The sequence below is a fragment of the Lissotriton vulgaris genome, chromosome 3_2, assembly GCF_964263255.1.
Source record: "Lissotriton vulgaris chromosome 3_2, aLisVul1.2, whole genome shotgun sequence".
Lineage (NCBI taxonomy): Eukaryota > Metazoa > Chordata > Amphibia > Caudata > Salamandridae > Lissotriton > Lissotriton vulgaris.
The window spans coordinates 158,896,838-158,914,226 of NC_141690.1; the positions used below are offsets into that span (position 1 = coordinate 158,896,838).

The following is a 17,389-nucleotide window of genomic DNA, read 5'->3' on the forward strand; positions in this document are numbered from 1 at the left end:
AGGAGTACTCGTGCATGACTGGGACTTCACATTGAAATCATTACAGGAGTATGACTGAGTTGGCCAATGACAAACCGTGCTGGTGCATGAGTGATGTTTGACATGAGATAAGATACTGTTGCATGCCTGAGATGTTGAATGGTGTAGCAATTCTGGTGCATAACTGAGATTTCCAATCACACCCACAGTAGACGCATAATGCCATGTATTACTAACGTGCACTTGCGATTTCTAATGACATAGAGTAATGGTGCATGGCTGAGATTTCCAATGACTAACAGTAGTAGTTTGTGATGACAGGCAATCAGCTGTCGAAGTGCATTAAAAAAATTGGAAACTGAGATCCTGAGTGCATTGGTGCGAATCAGTGAGTGTTGGGTCACAGGTATAGCTAAAAAGAACAAAATATTCAGTATTGAATTTGTTGGTCTTTTAGCTTCAAGTAACTGCATATAAAATAGCTCAACTTAAATGAAAAATGAATGCAAGTGAAACAAATCAACCAGAGATGCATTATTTCACCTTATCAAACCTCCATTGACTTCAGATATCTGTGCGTGATCAGAGATCAGTAGAGTTGAATCCTGGTTGGTGCAGTGTGGAAAAGAGACTTATGTATTTTTATTGCGGGAAGGTCCTACCTTCCTGCACATAAGTATTGCAAATATGTATGTAATTTTTTTTTAACTTGCAATACACACAGTAAAAGATAGCCTGTCACAAAATGCACAAAAAAGTGTGTTTTAAGATTTAAGAGAAGTGCTTCCAAAATATTGATCTTATAATATGCAAACATTTTTAGACCTGTTCCTTAAAACCAGGCACTCGACATCTCAGCTACTTACACCCTTACCATTTTCATTTAATCTTTATTTCGGCTCTTTTTGGCCATAAAAGATACATTATAACACAATACATTATACATAATGAATACACATATCAATTGGAAGCAGAAACTATACATTCCAACAATTAAAACTCGAAAAATCATCCCCGTTAAAATAGGCATAAGAATTAAAAAATCAAGTGTATTTACAGTTTTCATCTCCAGCACATCTTAAGGCAACCTAGCCTGCATCTAATATACACATGTATACTATCTATAGATCTAGAGCCATGTTTTTCCGTGTATACCCAACATTCAATAGGAATCTGCTAACACAAAACACTATAAGGCGTCTAGTGTCAGTTTTAACAATCCTATATGCTTCCAGGTATGAATGAATACCTAAGGCTTTACACAAGGGTTTGATCCATCTTCTCCTAGCTCGGTCATAGGCAGTACAAAAAAACAATATGTGACTATCATCTTCTCTTAAATTTAAATCACAACATGTACAGTTTGTACTTTTTGATTGCCCTGGGATCTTATCGCATTTCGCTAGTACTACTTTTGTTTTTAATATACCATATCTAAATTTCAGGTACAGGCTTTTTGCTAGAGCTGGTTGTATCTCATTTAAAAATTCCTCAAACAGTGGAACATCCTTAAAATCAAGAAAACTGCGTGTAATGGACCCACATGGATGATTATTGTGGTATTTGTGAGTTATATAAAACCAAAATCGATTCTTAACCTCAGTCTTACATCTTTGTGTCAAGCTTGCTGGGTCATCCCAGTAATGAGCAAGGCCTATTCGATGCAACCAATCACTAACATGTTTAAGCGGTGAGTTTGTATTATGATCATCCAGGCTCTTGACTTCTATAATACCTTGTCTATAGTCTGTGAGTTCTGGAGTACTCCAGAGTCTGACCCAAAACAACAGTGGCCTAAGTAGTGCGAAACACCCTTACCAGAATAAATATAAAATGAATAAATAATAATTCTTTGTCATCAGGAAATTTCAAATTACTCCATCAATTAAAGGCAATAAGTCTTCCAAGCAGCCTTTAGCAGATTAACCAGTTATGCACATTTGCATTTCTCTCAGGCCACAGCCACCCAGGTGAGAAGGCTTGTGTATTTTTTATCTTTCTGTCCCTCCCTGGCTTCACAGCACCAAAAACTCCGTCTCTCCCAGTTCAACTGAGGCCTCTCAAACGTCGTAATAAACCGTCCCTGGACAGTTTTCTTTTAACATAAAATAGGGGAACTGTTTTGGGGAAATTAAAAAAGTATGGGCACATCAAGCCCCTCCTATCTCGCCCGCTTCGACATCTGTATGCAACAAGCAGCATGACTGCCGTTTGCACTGACATTTGATTTTGGTGCATGGCTGAGGATTCCAAGAACATACAAATACAGATTTTGTGTAACTTACTACCTCAGATTTTTCCTAGGGTAAATGATGCATGAATACAATGCCACTGTTAAGACATATAGGGTCTCATCATGATGGTGGTTGTAAGAGCGTCCTACTGCCATCGTAGCAGGATGAAGAGCGGCCGACAAGTAGTTGGCAGCTCCACCCACCATATCATGATGTGACCGCTGTGTAGGCAGTCAGGAACCGGTCTTTTACTAGTGCTGCGTGTACTACAGCCTGGAAAAAGAGCTGCAGCACAAGCCACAGTAGTAAAAGGCATGTTTTTAAACATCCATGAACCATGAGCCAGCCACCATGTAGTAGTGCCTGGCACACGGTTCATGGATGTTTGGGGGAACCACATGTGCCCCCCTGGCCACATAGCTGAGGCCCAAGGGGGATGGGGTCCCCGCGAAGGGCCCCCAAAATCCCTTTATAACAGCATTTCCAGGGCAGTGGGACCTGTATGAAAAGGCTGTGAAAAATCGACATTGTAATCCCTGTGGTGGTGACTCTGAAGGCTCGACCTTCATTGTAGGGATTACTGTCCGAACGCTGCCCTGACGGGCTCCTTGAGTCTGTCGGAGGTGGCGGTCTATCCTCCAACCCTCTGCGCTCCGACCGGTGGTATCTTAATCAGGCGGTCAGACCGTTTCTCTGGATGTCGGGTGGGCGCCAGCTGTGGTGCGCCCAACATCCTAATGAAGCCTATAGTGTGATAGTATGACTATTATATACAGATATGTGTTATGCTTCTGGTTGAAAATATATAAACTCTGGAAGATCTAGAATTTTCTTTAATATGCTGCCTGCTCATAATTACATCTACTCTATGAACAAAACTCCCACTTTGATGATTATTGAAAAGAAAACACCAAGCAAGTGTGTGGATGCAGTTGGTTCATGAGAACCAATATGGGTTTTGACGTGTATTGTGACGCTGTCACTTATGACTACAACGATCCCTGCTGTCATGTTATCGCTTCTCATTTTATACAGTTTATTGCTTGGCACACATCAAAACAGCTCAGCTGCCTTATCATTTTTCCTATGAATTTAGATCAGTATGTTGTCTGTTGCTATAAAATGCTTTTATGGCAAATATGTCGAGTAAAAAGTATTAATTTGCATTTAAAAGTGAAGGGAGTCATGCTCTGGACTATCCCAGCACTCTGACCATTGCTCCTTGGTGTTTTTATGCAGGTACCGGAAGGTGGTCTCCAACGTGTGCGAGGGAGGCGTGGACATGCTGCAGAGCTTGGGGCAGCATCAGTGTCCTCTTATAGCTCCCAAAGGCCTGCACATCACCGTCAAGGGAGACCCACTAGCTGTGAAGCCTGGAGAGGACATCACCTTTCTAGTCAGACAAGAGCAGGTACATTTCCAATGGCTGCATAAATGGCTGCATGCATGGCTAAAATTCTATGGTGCACGCTCGGAATAAAATGGATTTTAGTAAAGACCAGGACCTGTGGTTTCTCAGCCTCCAAAGAACCTTTGTTGCATGGGTGGATATACTCTGTAGGAACTACAGCCAGCAGAATATGGGCTAAAAGGTGTAGCAGGCCGAGAACAATTGTTAATTTGATATTTTAGCGATACCTTCAGGCTCTGTGTCCGCATCTACATTTATTCTTTTTCTTTGACTATTTTGACCTCAGCTGTACATCTGGTCTAGTGCAACTACATCCAGAGATCTATTTGTAAACGAGCAGCCTTTCCTGCAGCTGAAGAGAACTGTAGATTGCATTAGAAAGGATGCTAGTGGTGTAGTGATGTAGACTTAATAGAATTAAGATATTAATCTGCAAAAAAAGTCAAAGAAGCAAGGTGTCCAGCATTAAATGAGATTATTCTCTGTCAACAGGACCATTTCAGCATTTTAGCAGTGATCTGTACTCTTGAAAGCCTCTGAGATACCCGGAGAAGGAATGCTTTCCTGGAAGTCAAGAAATTGAATTGAATTGAGTGCTTAAAGTCATAAGCGTGTTTCAACCAACTCAAGTCAATGTTATGTTAGAAGACATTCCACAAAGTTCCTTTAGCCCAGACTCAGCTGCCCAGTATACTACTTAGGAATGGTATGTCAAGCTAAATTAGCCAACTTGGTTGGTGGGATAATAACGTCCGCTTTAGATTTAATTTTTCATTTGTTCACATGACTAATAATTGAGAAAGTTAAGCTAGCACTCCATGTCACACACTGCTCTTCTTGATGAGACCTTAAGTGAGTTTTAAGAATGCTGACAACGATAATTTTACCCCTGGTTTGGAAAGTTTCCTTATTCTGGAAAAGATGTAATCGCCCCTTATCTTCCTTTAACTTTCTAAACTTATACAATTATTATTAAAAAAAAATCCACACTGTATTTTACATTTTCTGAGTTGATTTATTTTCAGAATTAAAACCGTATCCTTTTACTTTTGAGTTTTGTTGTGAAGATAGCAATATCTCAATGCAATGATAGCCTGTAGCCCTTTACTAGGAGAACCAAAAAAAAATCAATTCTAATCCATTGCATCCGTTCAAGTATTTCACTCCTGCAATAAAGCATTACAATATAAAAAATACAAATAGTCTTCTAATAATGGGGCTCAAAAAAGTTTGGACCTGATTCACAAAGGTAAACTTCGACCAAAAGTCTAAGTTTAGACCTAAAGTCTACCTTTTAAAGTCTAACACTACTACTAGTAAAGTTAGACTTTTGGTCTAAGTTTCGACCAAAAGTCTAATTTAGACCAAAAGTCTAACTTCAGTAGTAGTAAAGTTAGACTTTTGGTCTAAACTTAGACTTTTGGTCTAAGCCCACCTTTGTGAATCAGGCCCTTTGTCATTATCTTCCACAAAGCCATCAAACCCCAGCCCATGTACCTAAAGTTTACTAATTTATTGTTTCTAAGGCCCTGATTTAGAGTAAGGCGGACGGTTACTCCCGTCCACCTAATTATAGGTGTATTATAGCCTAATGTGCTTAAAATTAAGCGGGCTGCATATCCATCACTATTGTGGCGGAGTACCCCAGCCGCCAAACCCTAAATCTGGGTCTAAGTGACTCACGGTTCAGCAATGCTAGTTTGCACTAATACAATCCTCTGTGGAAGGAAACACATTTAAGCACACTTACTCCACCCAAACATGTTCATATAACTTTTCTGGTTCCCTCGGTGCAAAATGCAACACTTAGGAGGAACTAAGATTTGAGTGCTGTCTTTTTCTATTTAAGTCCACATGAAACCATATCCTAATAGGAGTTCCCACATACAGATCTACTCTTTGAATCGGAATAGATGGATTGCAACTTATTTAGCCCGAAAAATTGTCTTTAAAAACGATTCATCTCTATTGCCTCTTTTTATTTGGTTGACTTTTTTTTAAATCACCTGAAAATTGATCTTTTAAAGATTTTGTTCTTCGTTGTTGAATTGTATGGCTGATTATTTTTTTGTAAATGAGGTCTTGTACTCTGACCATCTACTTTCACATTAGTCGTTTTATGGAATATTCTTAGATGATATAACATATCCCTTATAAAGATATTTGAACACATGACACAGTTAGGACAAGGGAACTTGCCATTTTTAGGTCTCCCTTACAGAAAGGTTTTGCTGTCTGGCAAGACCATGATTATTACACAACACAGAATTCACACATAAACATGCAACATAAACATATCTATAGAGAGAGAAAGTTAATTTATTAACAGTTCCATAGTTGTTTCCCATTTCATCCATGCCCTCATCACTCTCTTTCGGACAGTCCAGTATAGCCCCAGCTCCACCACCCATCAGGGCCGGTGCTCCCAAGGCAGGCCACCTTCACATATAATGTTATTTTACTTTCTATTTTGATTTGGGCAAGCTCCTTGCAACTGCAAAGTGCTAAAAGCTGCTTGTTTTACTTTTGATTCCTCAACCTCAATTATTTTCTTTTTTGTTGAATATTCTCTCATAGAAGTTGTAAGAAATTGGGAAACTGGTTAACGGGGTGTGAGAACTGATCAAGCATAAATCACAATGCTACTCAGAGTAAGGTGCAAGCAAATCCCAAATTAACCTGTGCTCACCCCGTGATAGCCTGATAGCTTGGCACAGAGCAGTCAGGCTTAATATAGAAGCAATATGTAAAGTATTTTGAGCAACACTTCAAACAGTAAAACAGTGAAAACACCAAACAAAATTGATCTTACACCAGGTTAGAAAAATAGAATGTCGTTTCATAAATACAACAAGACTAGAATGACCTAAATCCAGTTAGTAGAACTGGAGATATTACATTTCAAAATTTATAGTGAAAATAGCACCAAGAAGCACAAAGCGCTATTGGGGATGTCTGGGCATGCCGGACCAGGACAATGCCACAAGTTCAGGCTGACTGTGATAATAGTGTGGGCCAGCTACAGAAACACCGTTAGAACCGTTTAACAAAGTACCTTAAATCCTCAATGTGGAGCATTGAGTGGATCCTCGTTAAAAATGCTTGACGCAGCCAAAGCGATTTGTCGGTTCAAAGATGTGGCAAGGCTGTGGTGCGAGGTCCTGTTGCATCATCGTCGAGGGTCCCGTCGACGGGGCCTGCGATGCGAAGTCCATCATTGGGGATGCGGTACGTAGCTGGTAATGCCTTGGTTAAGAAGAGCTGCGAGGCTGTTGTCAAGGCTACCATCGATGAGAGACGAGGGGATCTCAGTTGTGGATGTGCCGTGCCAGTGGGCAATGCGTCAGTTCTTATGGTTTGCAGGGCTACGATGTGGGTCTTTTGCGACGGGTCCAGTCCAAGCAGCAGTGGTGATGCGTTGGTTCTGTTCAGGGATACACAACTCAGCCGAAGAGATGCATTGGTTCTGCTCAGGGATATGTTGCACAGCAGAGTAGATGATATAGTTCAGATGGAAAGCACCTTAGGCACACTTCCAAGGGTCCAGAACTGGGGTGGCACCACTTGGCAGGGTATACTGACAGATGGCAGAGTCCAGGTGCAGGAGGTTGGAAACCAGTTATGCCCCTGAGGTTTCAGATCAGGAGGCCGGCCAACTAGCCCTTGGAGTTGCTCTGGGTGGAAGAGATGCTGGGCCAGTCGTTCTCACCCAGGCTAGAGGACAATGGTCAGCACTCAGGAGTCTATCAGAGTGCAGTTCAGCAGAGTGGCAGATATTCAGAAGTGTACTGCAGTGGTGGTGTCTGAGGTTCTTCTTTTATACGCAATTGTGCCTTTGAAGTGGGGAGAAGCTTCTAGAGGCATGCCTTTGTGGTGCACAGATGCCCTCCCTTCCCTGGCTCCAGACTACAGTGGGTATGCAGCCTTTTGTATGGAGACAGCACATAGCCTATTTAGGTGTAAGTGAGACTGGGCCCAGGTCCTCCTTCCTATCCTGCCAGTGATGGCCTACTCCGTCACACTTAAGCTCCCATTGTGTGTGACTGTCTGGGAGGAAAACACAAAGCCCAACTGCCAACTACACCCAGTCATGTGACCAAAGACAGGCTGCAGGCACCAAATTGCTAAGGCAAGAAAATTCCAAAGTTCTAAACGTGTCATTTTCAGAAATGTAATCGAAAGTCCAACTTTATCATAAACTAGGATTTTAAATTTGGATTCCAGAGATACCCAACTTGAACCAGTCTTATCTTCCCATTTGGAAATTACACTTTTAAAAGGTAACAAGGTAATCCTAGTGTTATCCTGCCTGAGGGAGAGATATGCCTTGGAGTAGTAAAAAACAAATGTAATAGATGGCCTAGTTTTTAAATACATTACACCGTGTCCTCTGAGCTGTCCAGGGCCTAACCTAGGGGTCATGTATATGTATTAAAAAGGATGGTTTGGGCCTACCAAAAGATTTATTTTCCCATTTTGAAATAACCGGTTAAACTGCACACAGAGGCTCCTCAATTGCAGGCCTGAGGCATGTTTAAAGAGGCTACTTAAGTGGGTTGCACAATCAGTGCTGCAGGCCCACTAGTCTCATTTGATTCACAGGCATTTACTAGGGACTTATGAGTAAATTAAATATGCCAATTGGGTATAAGCCAATTCTAACATGTTTTAAGGAGAGAGCACCATCACTTTAGCACTGGTTGGCCAACTAAAGCCAACAGAAAATAATTCAGCAAAAAGAGTAGGTGCAAGGTAAAAGGCTTGGGGATGATCCTGTAGAAAGGGCCATGTCCAACAGCAGTCAGTCATGTTGGTACAGTAAGTTATAATAAATGGCAAAATAGCTGCCACTGTGTCAATGTGTGGGTGCACTTGTCTTGACACACGTCAACATACACTACAACATATGCAGTGTACACAAGGCAGCCATCTTGTAAACCATGTGCACACATCCTGGCACATACATCGTGACACATGCAGATTTATGTTTCAGGCATGCACATACATGCCTCATGAAGTGCTGCGGCTATATTTTGGCTTTACATAATAAAACATAATGGTAAAATGAGACGTGAAAATGAATTGCAAAGGCGTGCTCAAAGGTGAAGCAAGCAGGCTGGCAGAACTTTGCAAGACTGTCTTGAATATGACTTGTCTCTGATTACAGTGGGATAATGGGTGAAAAACTATTTTTTCATTACTTTCTCAGGTGTTGTAATAGTGGTAATGAGGCTGGGGACCTGCAGTACCAGTGATCCCTAAGGAGGCAGAGCAGGAAAGCTTTAAGAATAGGCACAGAATTCAGAGAGAAGGGCAACACCAGACTTCATATGGGATGGGTCAGTTGAAGACATTTTAGAATAGGACTCAAGACAGAACACTGTGTGAAACCACTGGATTGTGGTAAGCATGGCCATCAAGCAGCTCAGCCTAAGAAATCAGAGAGGCCTGTAACACTGAACTAGAGACTGTAACACAAAGCACATGTGGGGAGAAGAATATTCACAGAAGAGTGAATACACTCAAGCCAGTCACACTGACTTCACTTTTACTAAATTGGATTTACTAAAATGATTCCTAACCCTCTGCCCCACCCCCAGGTAAATGATTTTTTGAAGCAGTTTTGAGCTAAACGTTTTCACAGCTCGAATATAGTGAGGGAAGTTAAGTAACAAGATTGACGTTCTTAGAGATCATCTAAACATTCCGGTGGCTACTTATCTCATACATCTCACACGCCTTTAATTGCCTTCTATCCGTCTCCTTGTGCCACTTTTGCTGCAAAGTTTAATTTAAAATAAAAAACATCCCTTCCTCTTTTGTCTTTCTCTTGCCCTGGGTCAATAACTTCTGGTGCCCAGACATGACATGAGTGGCGGTGCCCAACATCACTAGCACCTGAACAAATTAAGCACAGTTGTTCCTGAAAGGGAAAGGGTGAATCTCTGCCGTTTTCAAGGGAGTGGAGGAGGGTCGATGTTTCTGCTCATGGGAGCCTTGATTAAAGTAAGGGCCATCATCACACTATCTGATCAATCTTGTAGATACTTTACTTGTATTTATTTTTCTCTCGCTGCTTCATCCTTGGCTGCTGATCCAGAGAAAGCTTCTTTCAGCAAGAAGCCCAGAAGCCCTTTAGGTTATTTTATCCTATGGACCATTTGTTTCCACGATGGCTGTTATTTCCTCTAACAGGAAGTGATACCAGTGTTTTAAAATCACCCAATGTATGATCATTTCGGATATTGAATTGCATTATAGAGTAAGTGGAAGTAAGGAAAAAGTAATTCATGCCGCCTGGTATGGTGCCGGACGGAGGCGTGTATTTTTGGGGACCTGAGGTCTCGTTAGGGAATCTACAGCACGTCAGCAGAGTGCCTGGTACCTCGTCTGCAGCATCCCTCCCTGCCAGGGTCCAGGAGATGGAAAGAGATGGCGCCACAGGAGGGAAAGAGCTCCTACATTTTCGAACTGCTGAGATCCACATTAACATTAACACAACTCCATTAAATTTCATTTTTAGTCATTCTGCGAAATCTTATGCGACGCGAGAAGCAGGGCTGATTTCTGTACTAAACAGGAAGAGACAATTTATGAATAAAAAATGCTGCATTAAAGGGAAAATCTGGGGATGTGCGTGCAGTGATGTGAGAAAAGAGCTTCGAGATGAGCCTGCAGACAAATCACGCGTTAAACCAAATGGGCAAGCTGGGGTGGGAGCTAGAAAAACAGAAGCGTCTGCACTTAGTGAACAGATGGATTTTTTAAGTGATTCGACCTGACTGCTCGGGCGCAAGCCATGAATGCTGCCAACATGTGATCGCACCCTTCATATAACAGGTATGTATGGTGCAGATTTAAAGACGGGGTGCAAAATGGCGCGTTGAGTTCCTTTAAAAAAAATGAGACGTGTATTTGAAAATATAAGTTCTGCAACTTGCAAGGCACAGGCAATTGGCATAACATAGGCCCTTAGGTTGTGGGCATGAATTATCTGTGGTGGGCATCTTAGAGGACAGTGCAGGTTGGAATGTGTGAATGATTCTAAAGCCTGAGAGTGGTCCATGGGATGCAGTTGGGGCAGAACTGACTGGGACGGGATGGAGCTGCTGGTGATGGTGCAAGGACTCTACAATAAACTTTACTTTTAACACCACTTTGTCTCATGGTGCTTACGGCATAACACTTTTGACGAGTGACGCCTGATTGGGGACAGGCTCTTTTCACCACCAACTCTCCTGAAATTGAGGTTATAGTTCGAGGAACTCGTATTTGAACCTGCTTCGCCTTTACTTCGGCAGATGCGAGTATATATCTACATGAAATGTAATGCACGCTGTGAAACGCATTGTACCTGGGGTGATGGTGCCTGGCATTGTGCCTGGGGTGATGGTGCCTGTCATTTTCAGTATAGGGAACGTCTGGGATTCTTGCACATGGTGACTGCACACAGCGCCTTTGGGAGCGCTTGAGATTCTTAAGCATCCTAACTGCATCAGACTCCTAACAGCCCTTGCTTCTGTAGGGCAGCTTTGTAGAGAAGAATGTAAATTTACGAGTCATAGGCATAAACGCACGAATCCCCTAAAATCACTCTTGCTTTGGGATTCAGTGAAATTTCATGGCCTCTTCAAGGAAATGTATGAAAGTGATAACGCCGGATTCCACTATAAAATTTACTAGGAATCCCCGGTCCACTGGACCTTTATTACCTGCTGAAAAGTGTAAAGGGGAGAAACAATACATTCATGACAATCTAGCATGGATCAATAAAAAAAACTCAGAAAGGATCACTGATGCCAAATTAAGTTTTAGGGGTTTTATTACACAAAGCCAAAAATACCTGGACATACAAGCACCTCATTATGAGGTTGTAAAAACACAAAGGCACTAATACAAAGTTCAACCTACGAATCAATCTAATCCGGTGCAGCATAAAAAGAATGAGCAACTCCAAAAATACTAAACAAGCAATAACTGCTCCAATATCTATATTAGTCTTCATTAGTGACTGCAAAAGAAATCTGTTAATCTATCCCTACATTATCACTAACGTGGCATCCCTACTTAGCATTTCCCTGGAAGATCGAGAAAAGGTGTCAGCTCGTGAAGACTTCCAAAGAAGTACACTCACATTGTAAGGGTCAGTAGCCAAAGCTATAGAATTTGTTCTAAGTCTCCTTTCTAAGAGTCAATCCCTTCTTTCTGCCCTCTAATGGCTCTGTGCTAGCTCACCCCTCGGGGCACTGCACTGGCGTAACGAAAATTGAGGGGGCCTCCCTGCAAGGTATGTAGAGGGGCCCCCTCCGAGCTCAATTAGGAGCTCTACGGACAGAGTGCAGTGCTGAGGGGGCCCCCTGGAGCTTCGGGCCCCCCCACACCGCGTGGGCTGTGGGGGCCTGTGTTACGCCCCTGGGGCACTGTCCCTAATACAAAATGCACAATTGATAGAACATGCCCCTGACACAACTCCTCTGGCCAAGCACCTCTTGTAGGTAATTTTCCACCAAAACTTGTACTTGATCCAATAATGGTTGTTGTGTCCTTGGGTCCCAGGCTTCTTCAGCGATAAAGAATATCGGCTCCCAATTATCTACATTCCTACTAACGAGGACAGTGTCCTTGCACCTGCAACAGAAACATGAGAACAGAACAACCTTGCACGCACATGAATTTAGCTGATTGCCTCCAAATGAGAGCCCCACCAGGGAAAATGCATTTCAGGCCTACACAAATCCGCTATCATAAGAAATACGAATGGGCCTTCATAACGGGAAAGAGCAAATACTCTATCTAGGCCTTTGGCAACTATTTAAACACGCATTTATAAAGTTGCATCTGCAAGCACTACATTTCATCACGTTTAAGGCACAATTAATCTTTTCTACGTGTGCAGACTTTAATATGGTGCACGTTTAAATCTAATGCATTACATTACACATGAGCTGCTTTGTGAGTCATTTGCAATGAACACTGAGAATTACATAAGTCCCTCTCAATACCATTTTACAGTCTTGAATGGCACGACTCATTCTAACACTTCATTTACCATTTTATTACAACACAGTTTGGTAATTAAAATTAACACACATAAGAATATATGCGGGTACGGACTATTCGTGAATATAATGTACCCCTACAATTTCCAAAGTTTCACTGCGCTCTATCAAAAGTCTGCTGGATTATAGTTCATATTATAGTGATAATAAATCTTGACTTTCTTTCATTTTATCTCCAATTGGAAAATAGTTTTGGAGTTAAAGCAAGCCTTTTGTCTCCTCCTACTGTAAATATGTTGTTGTTTAAGTGACCTAGTACTTATGTCTCACTGGTAAACACTGCGCTTCAAGACTAAGACCACAACTCCTTCAAGCACCTGCAAGGTAAATGCATCAACAGCCCAGATCTTTTCGACAATTATGCACTGATCTACTAGTGCCCCGTAGAAAAGATCTTACCAACCTCCAATGTTAAGCTCAAAACCTCATCCAAATTACCCTCTTAATTTCACAGCAGGCAAACATCTCCAGTACCCCAACTCACATGCACAAGGAATTTGGGGGCATATTATCAAGGGATTTATCTCCGCTTTTTTGGCTTTAAAAGCCAAGAAAGCGGAGACAAAATTATCTCCCTATCAGCAACAGGGTGCTAACACGCAAATTCTCATGTTAGCACCCTTTTTCTCTACGCTTCCCCTTGCATCTCTAATTAGATGCAAAGGGGGAGTTCAAGAGAAAAATATTAGGAGAAATGTTGTTAAGCGACATTTCTTCTATTATCAAGGATTTCGCTAACCCTGTTAGTGATAAAAAAAGCAGCGCTAACCGCGGTTAGCACTGCTTTTTTTAACCCTGGTATTTTCCTGACTCAGCCATGATATCCTATGGAAGGTGGATATCATGGCTAAGTTTGTGAGCCCCTATCATCAAGCTAACGCCAAACTTCGAGAGATTATCGTTGGTTTTCCAGCGATAATCTCTCAATTGGCAGTTAGCGCGAGGATTTTTATCACTTCTGAGATAAACCTTGCTAATAGCAAGTTATCTCTGCGATAATTTCCGGCGATGCTTAGCGTTAAAAAATTAGTTGCTAAGCATCGTTAGCGATAAATATCGCTAAACGTTGGTAATATGCCCCTTTACTTCTTAGCCCTCCCGCGAATGGACTCCAGGTCATATAGCAGGAGCCTCTTTTCAGGTATAATCATGTCTTGAATCTTTACAGGAAATATTTAAAGTATAAAAAGAGACAAAGAAAAAATACTTTTTCTCAATGCAAATAATTAACATACCCATCAACACAAATAAAATGTTCCTTAAAAATGGACTGCGTATTAGATGATTGATAAACAATACTGGCAAAAAGGTAATAGTATGTGCTCATGAGGGTAAATGAACATAAAGTGCAAACAAGTTAGAATATGCAACAGCCTAGCGGCACTTCGGTAGTATAAAATGTCAAACTAGATTAGTTCCCAAATTTTGTCAAGTTACAAAACATCACATTTAGGCACAAATAGGATTATGCATAAAAAAAAGCAAAGCCACCATGGCACTAAAACTGACACCCTTCAAGGCTCAAAGACCTAGCCTTAAACACAAAGAAAACACGCTACCACACTACTGATCTCAATAATGTGAAAAATAATGGCAGGGACCTTGACTATCAGGGGATCCGATCACAATTACCAATTAAATATGATTATGCTGAATGCCTTCCAGAAACTCTAAGGCTGCTCACATCAGGACATCTCCTTAAGAGGCAACATTGATCTACCTTCATTCCCCAAGATCTTGAAAGTTCAATCAAATGAACCTCCCTGCTGCCATTCGGCGAATTCACCGTAGTCAATGAAGAGAATGTCGAAAATTACTGCATGACACGAAAACTGGTTGTCACCATCAACAAACCAATGTCTTTCTACTCTTGATGTGTTCATCATCAACTTTATCAATGTCTTATCATTCACAGGTGAAATCCCAAACTCAAACAGTCAAGCTTCACATCACTTCTGAAAAAACAAAGCTAGCACCTCTGAAACTCTCCCCTTATCTGCCTCCTCTGAGACCCATGCTACACCACACAGGATCGGGAAACTGGTGTGACCACACACGTAAGAAAAACCAAAGGTGGTGATGGCCGGAGCGTTGACAATATAAACACTCACCCCCAGTCAACTGATCTGGGTTTAATACATCACCGTTCTTTAGATCACTCCGCCACCCCAGTTCAGACATGGCCGTATGCAAATCAGTCTGACCGTGTGCCTCATGGGAACAGTCCAGCCCAAACTGCCAAGCCATGTCTTCCCTGGACTGGAAACAAGCTTCCCAGGACCGGTTTCTGGCATTCCAGCCGTCTTCAGCCGGGCTTGCTTGACTCCAGTGGCAAAGTGAGCATGGGACATACGTGTCTGCTTGTCTAAAAAACAACCACCTAAGAAGCAATCTCCACTGAAGTTCTCATCCTTGCAGGGGAACAGAAACAACACTATTGAAGATAAGCAAGGAATTACTAATGGCTTACGACCTTATGCGATGCTTTTCCTCTTCATCTACTCCATGACCACTTCTTTGTGCCACATCAATCACTCTATGGAAGTAGCACCTTGCTGCATAATGCACTTTAAAATAAATTAAATAGTTATTTAACTTCCTGGACACCCTTACTCTACCCATTTGTAGCACTAAAACTAATTGTACACATTAATTGCCATCACATCTGGTTGATGAATTCACACAAAGTTACAAAACCACATTCCCATTCTCTGTCACTTCCATATGAATATTCCTATCCCAAGCCTAATGAATTTTAGGAATTTGTTCCACAATTCAAGACTTACCTTTGGATTGTTAAGGCCCTAGGTCCTATACGTAGAAATATCCACAAACCCGAACTCTATTAATCAAGGTCCTCCATGGGAAGAGACGTGCAGCTCACCAAAGTGGTATGTAGAAGTGCAAAAGCTGTTTCAAAATGGCCCCCATATGAGGCATTTATGAAAATCTGCAATTACAGACTGAAACCGAAGGCTATTCAGACCCACTCCATCTATTGTGCACTGGAGGGATCTAAGACAAACCTTGTTTATCCAGAAGAAATGACGATGGATTTACTAACACATCAAGTATTCCCCGTGGTTAGATAGCCCCATTCTATGTATGTATATTTAATGATTACAAATGAAGCAATTAGTCATTTGTGATCGGCCTACTGCGGGCTCAGATTCATAACAATTTGTTTCCCGCAATTTGTATTGCCATTACCCGTTCATTAATGTAAAGAGGCTTCCTTGGCTGTAGCTCTTGGCTTTAATCTGCGGGCTCTGTGATTTGTCTCTGCGGTTGGTTCTCTCTAATTAAAGGAGTTTTTTCTTACTTGGCTGAAGAAATATGTGGCAGGCCTTAGATCTGCATTCGGAAATCAGAAAATGTCTGCTACACTCAAAATTCGATTTTTATAGGGCCGGCTGTTGATCTCACGTTGGAGGCAAAGAGAGGTTTTAATTACTTTGGGTCATTTCACACTCGTGGGTTACCCGGGGGTTATGAAGGGAAGACCAAGGAGCTCAGGGTTGGGAAGAAATGATAAATTACGCTTTCTCAGCTAACCTGCTAGTGTCATTTGCCAATGCCCTGAATACACAAGGGGTCAGTGATCAAAAGTGCTGCGTAGGAAATGTCGAATGTGTAATTAAACTATAAAAATCATATTAGTGTTTTCTAGATGATAAATATCCTTGTCCCAAAGTCCCTGAATATATTGGATTCCTCGCTAGTAATTTATGTATATGTTACAAAAAATCAACACACCATAGTTTTGGACTTTTGAGCAGAAACCTTCCAAATTCACCTGGCTAACCTGCAGTGTTTCCAGGGCATGCCTTTGCTGTTTCTTTCGACATTCCCTTAAAAATTATACCTCAATCCACCAAGCAATGAAGACCATTTTATTTGTTCAAACATTTCACCTTAGGGGTCACCATGATTAGCATGAAAATGTTTGTATCTGCTGCTATAGTTCCGTATGTTGCAGGTACTTCAGTCTTGAAAGGGGTATGCTACGCCCACTAAAACCATAGCAGATATTCTACAATATGTTGGAAAATGTAATGGCTAAAGAAAGATACAGACTCCGATTCAACCAATCCGTCCTCTGCGTTCAAAGCTGGTGTGTTTTTGCTGCATTCATTCAGTTTCTTGTTCATTTCGTAATAGGTTGTTGCGAGGAAAATCCACTCATAACTTATCCCAGGAAACAGGAATGGAAATAAACTGCACAGGAAGCAGGACTTATGTCCCTGGAAGGGAACACATGTAGTCTGCATTCTTCTGGACGTATTAAGGCAATAATAAGTGGAAAGTGGAGTGTGGAACTGGGTGTTGTTAAGGCTGATCATGAGCTAACAGTAAATATGTGAAGATTCCAGGTGATCAGAATTACCGTTTCCTATCGAGAGGTTTTAGCGTGTTCACTATTATGAGGTAATGCCCTTGGAATGGGGAATAACTATGTAGTCATGCTATTACCATGGGGGTATTCTGCGCAGTATGCCCATTTGCAATGGGATTAATGCACACATTTTTAGTTGCTGTGAGAAGATGGTGAATGCTTGTGGGGCGTCTGGAAGGGGCGAGGATTGGGGAGGGGTAGAGAGAGTAAGGGAAGGGCGGAACATGGGGGAGGGGTAGTGAGATTAAGGGAAGGTTAGTTCTGGCATGAGGAAGCATCAGTGCTCCCCTTGTCAGAGATAAATGTTAGG

At 41.7% G+C, this 17,389-nt stretch overlaps 1 protein-coding gene across 5 annotated transcripts in view; it reads left to right on the forward strand.

Moving 5' to 3' along the window:
- SORCS2 (sortilin related VPS10 domain containing receptor 2) overlaps window positions 1-17,389 on the forward strand; it is a 2,087,100-nt gene that overhangs the window by 1,918,431 nt on the left and 151,280 nt on the right. For all 5 annotated transcript variants that reach the window (XM_086964129.1, XM_086964126.1, XM_086964127.1 and 2 more), the window contains exon 18: window positions 3,453-3,624. In XM_086964129.1, the coding sequence (XP_086820255.1) occupies window positions 3,453-3,624 (172 nt within the window). The remainder of the gene's footprint in view (window positions 1-3,452; window positions 3,625-17,389) is intronic.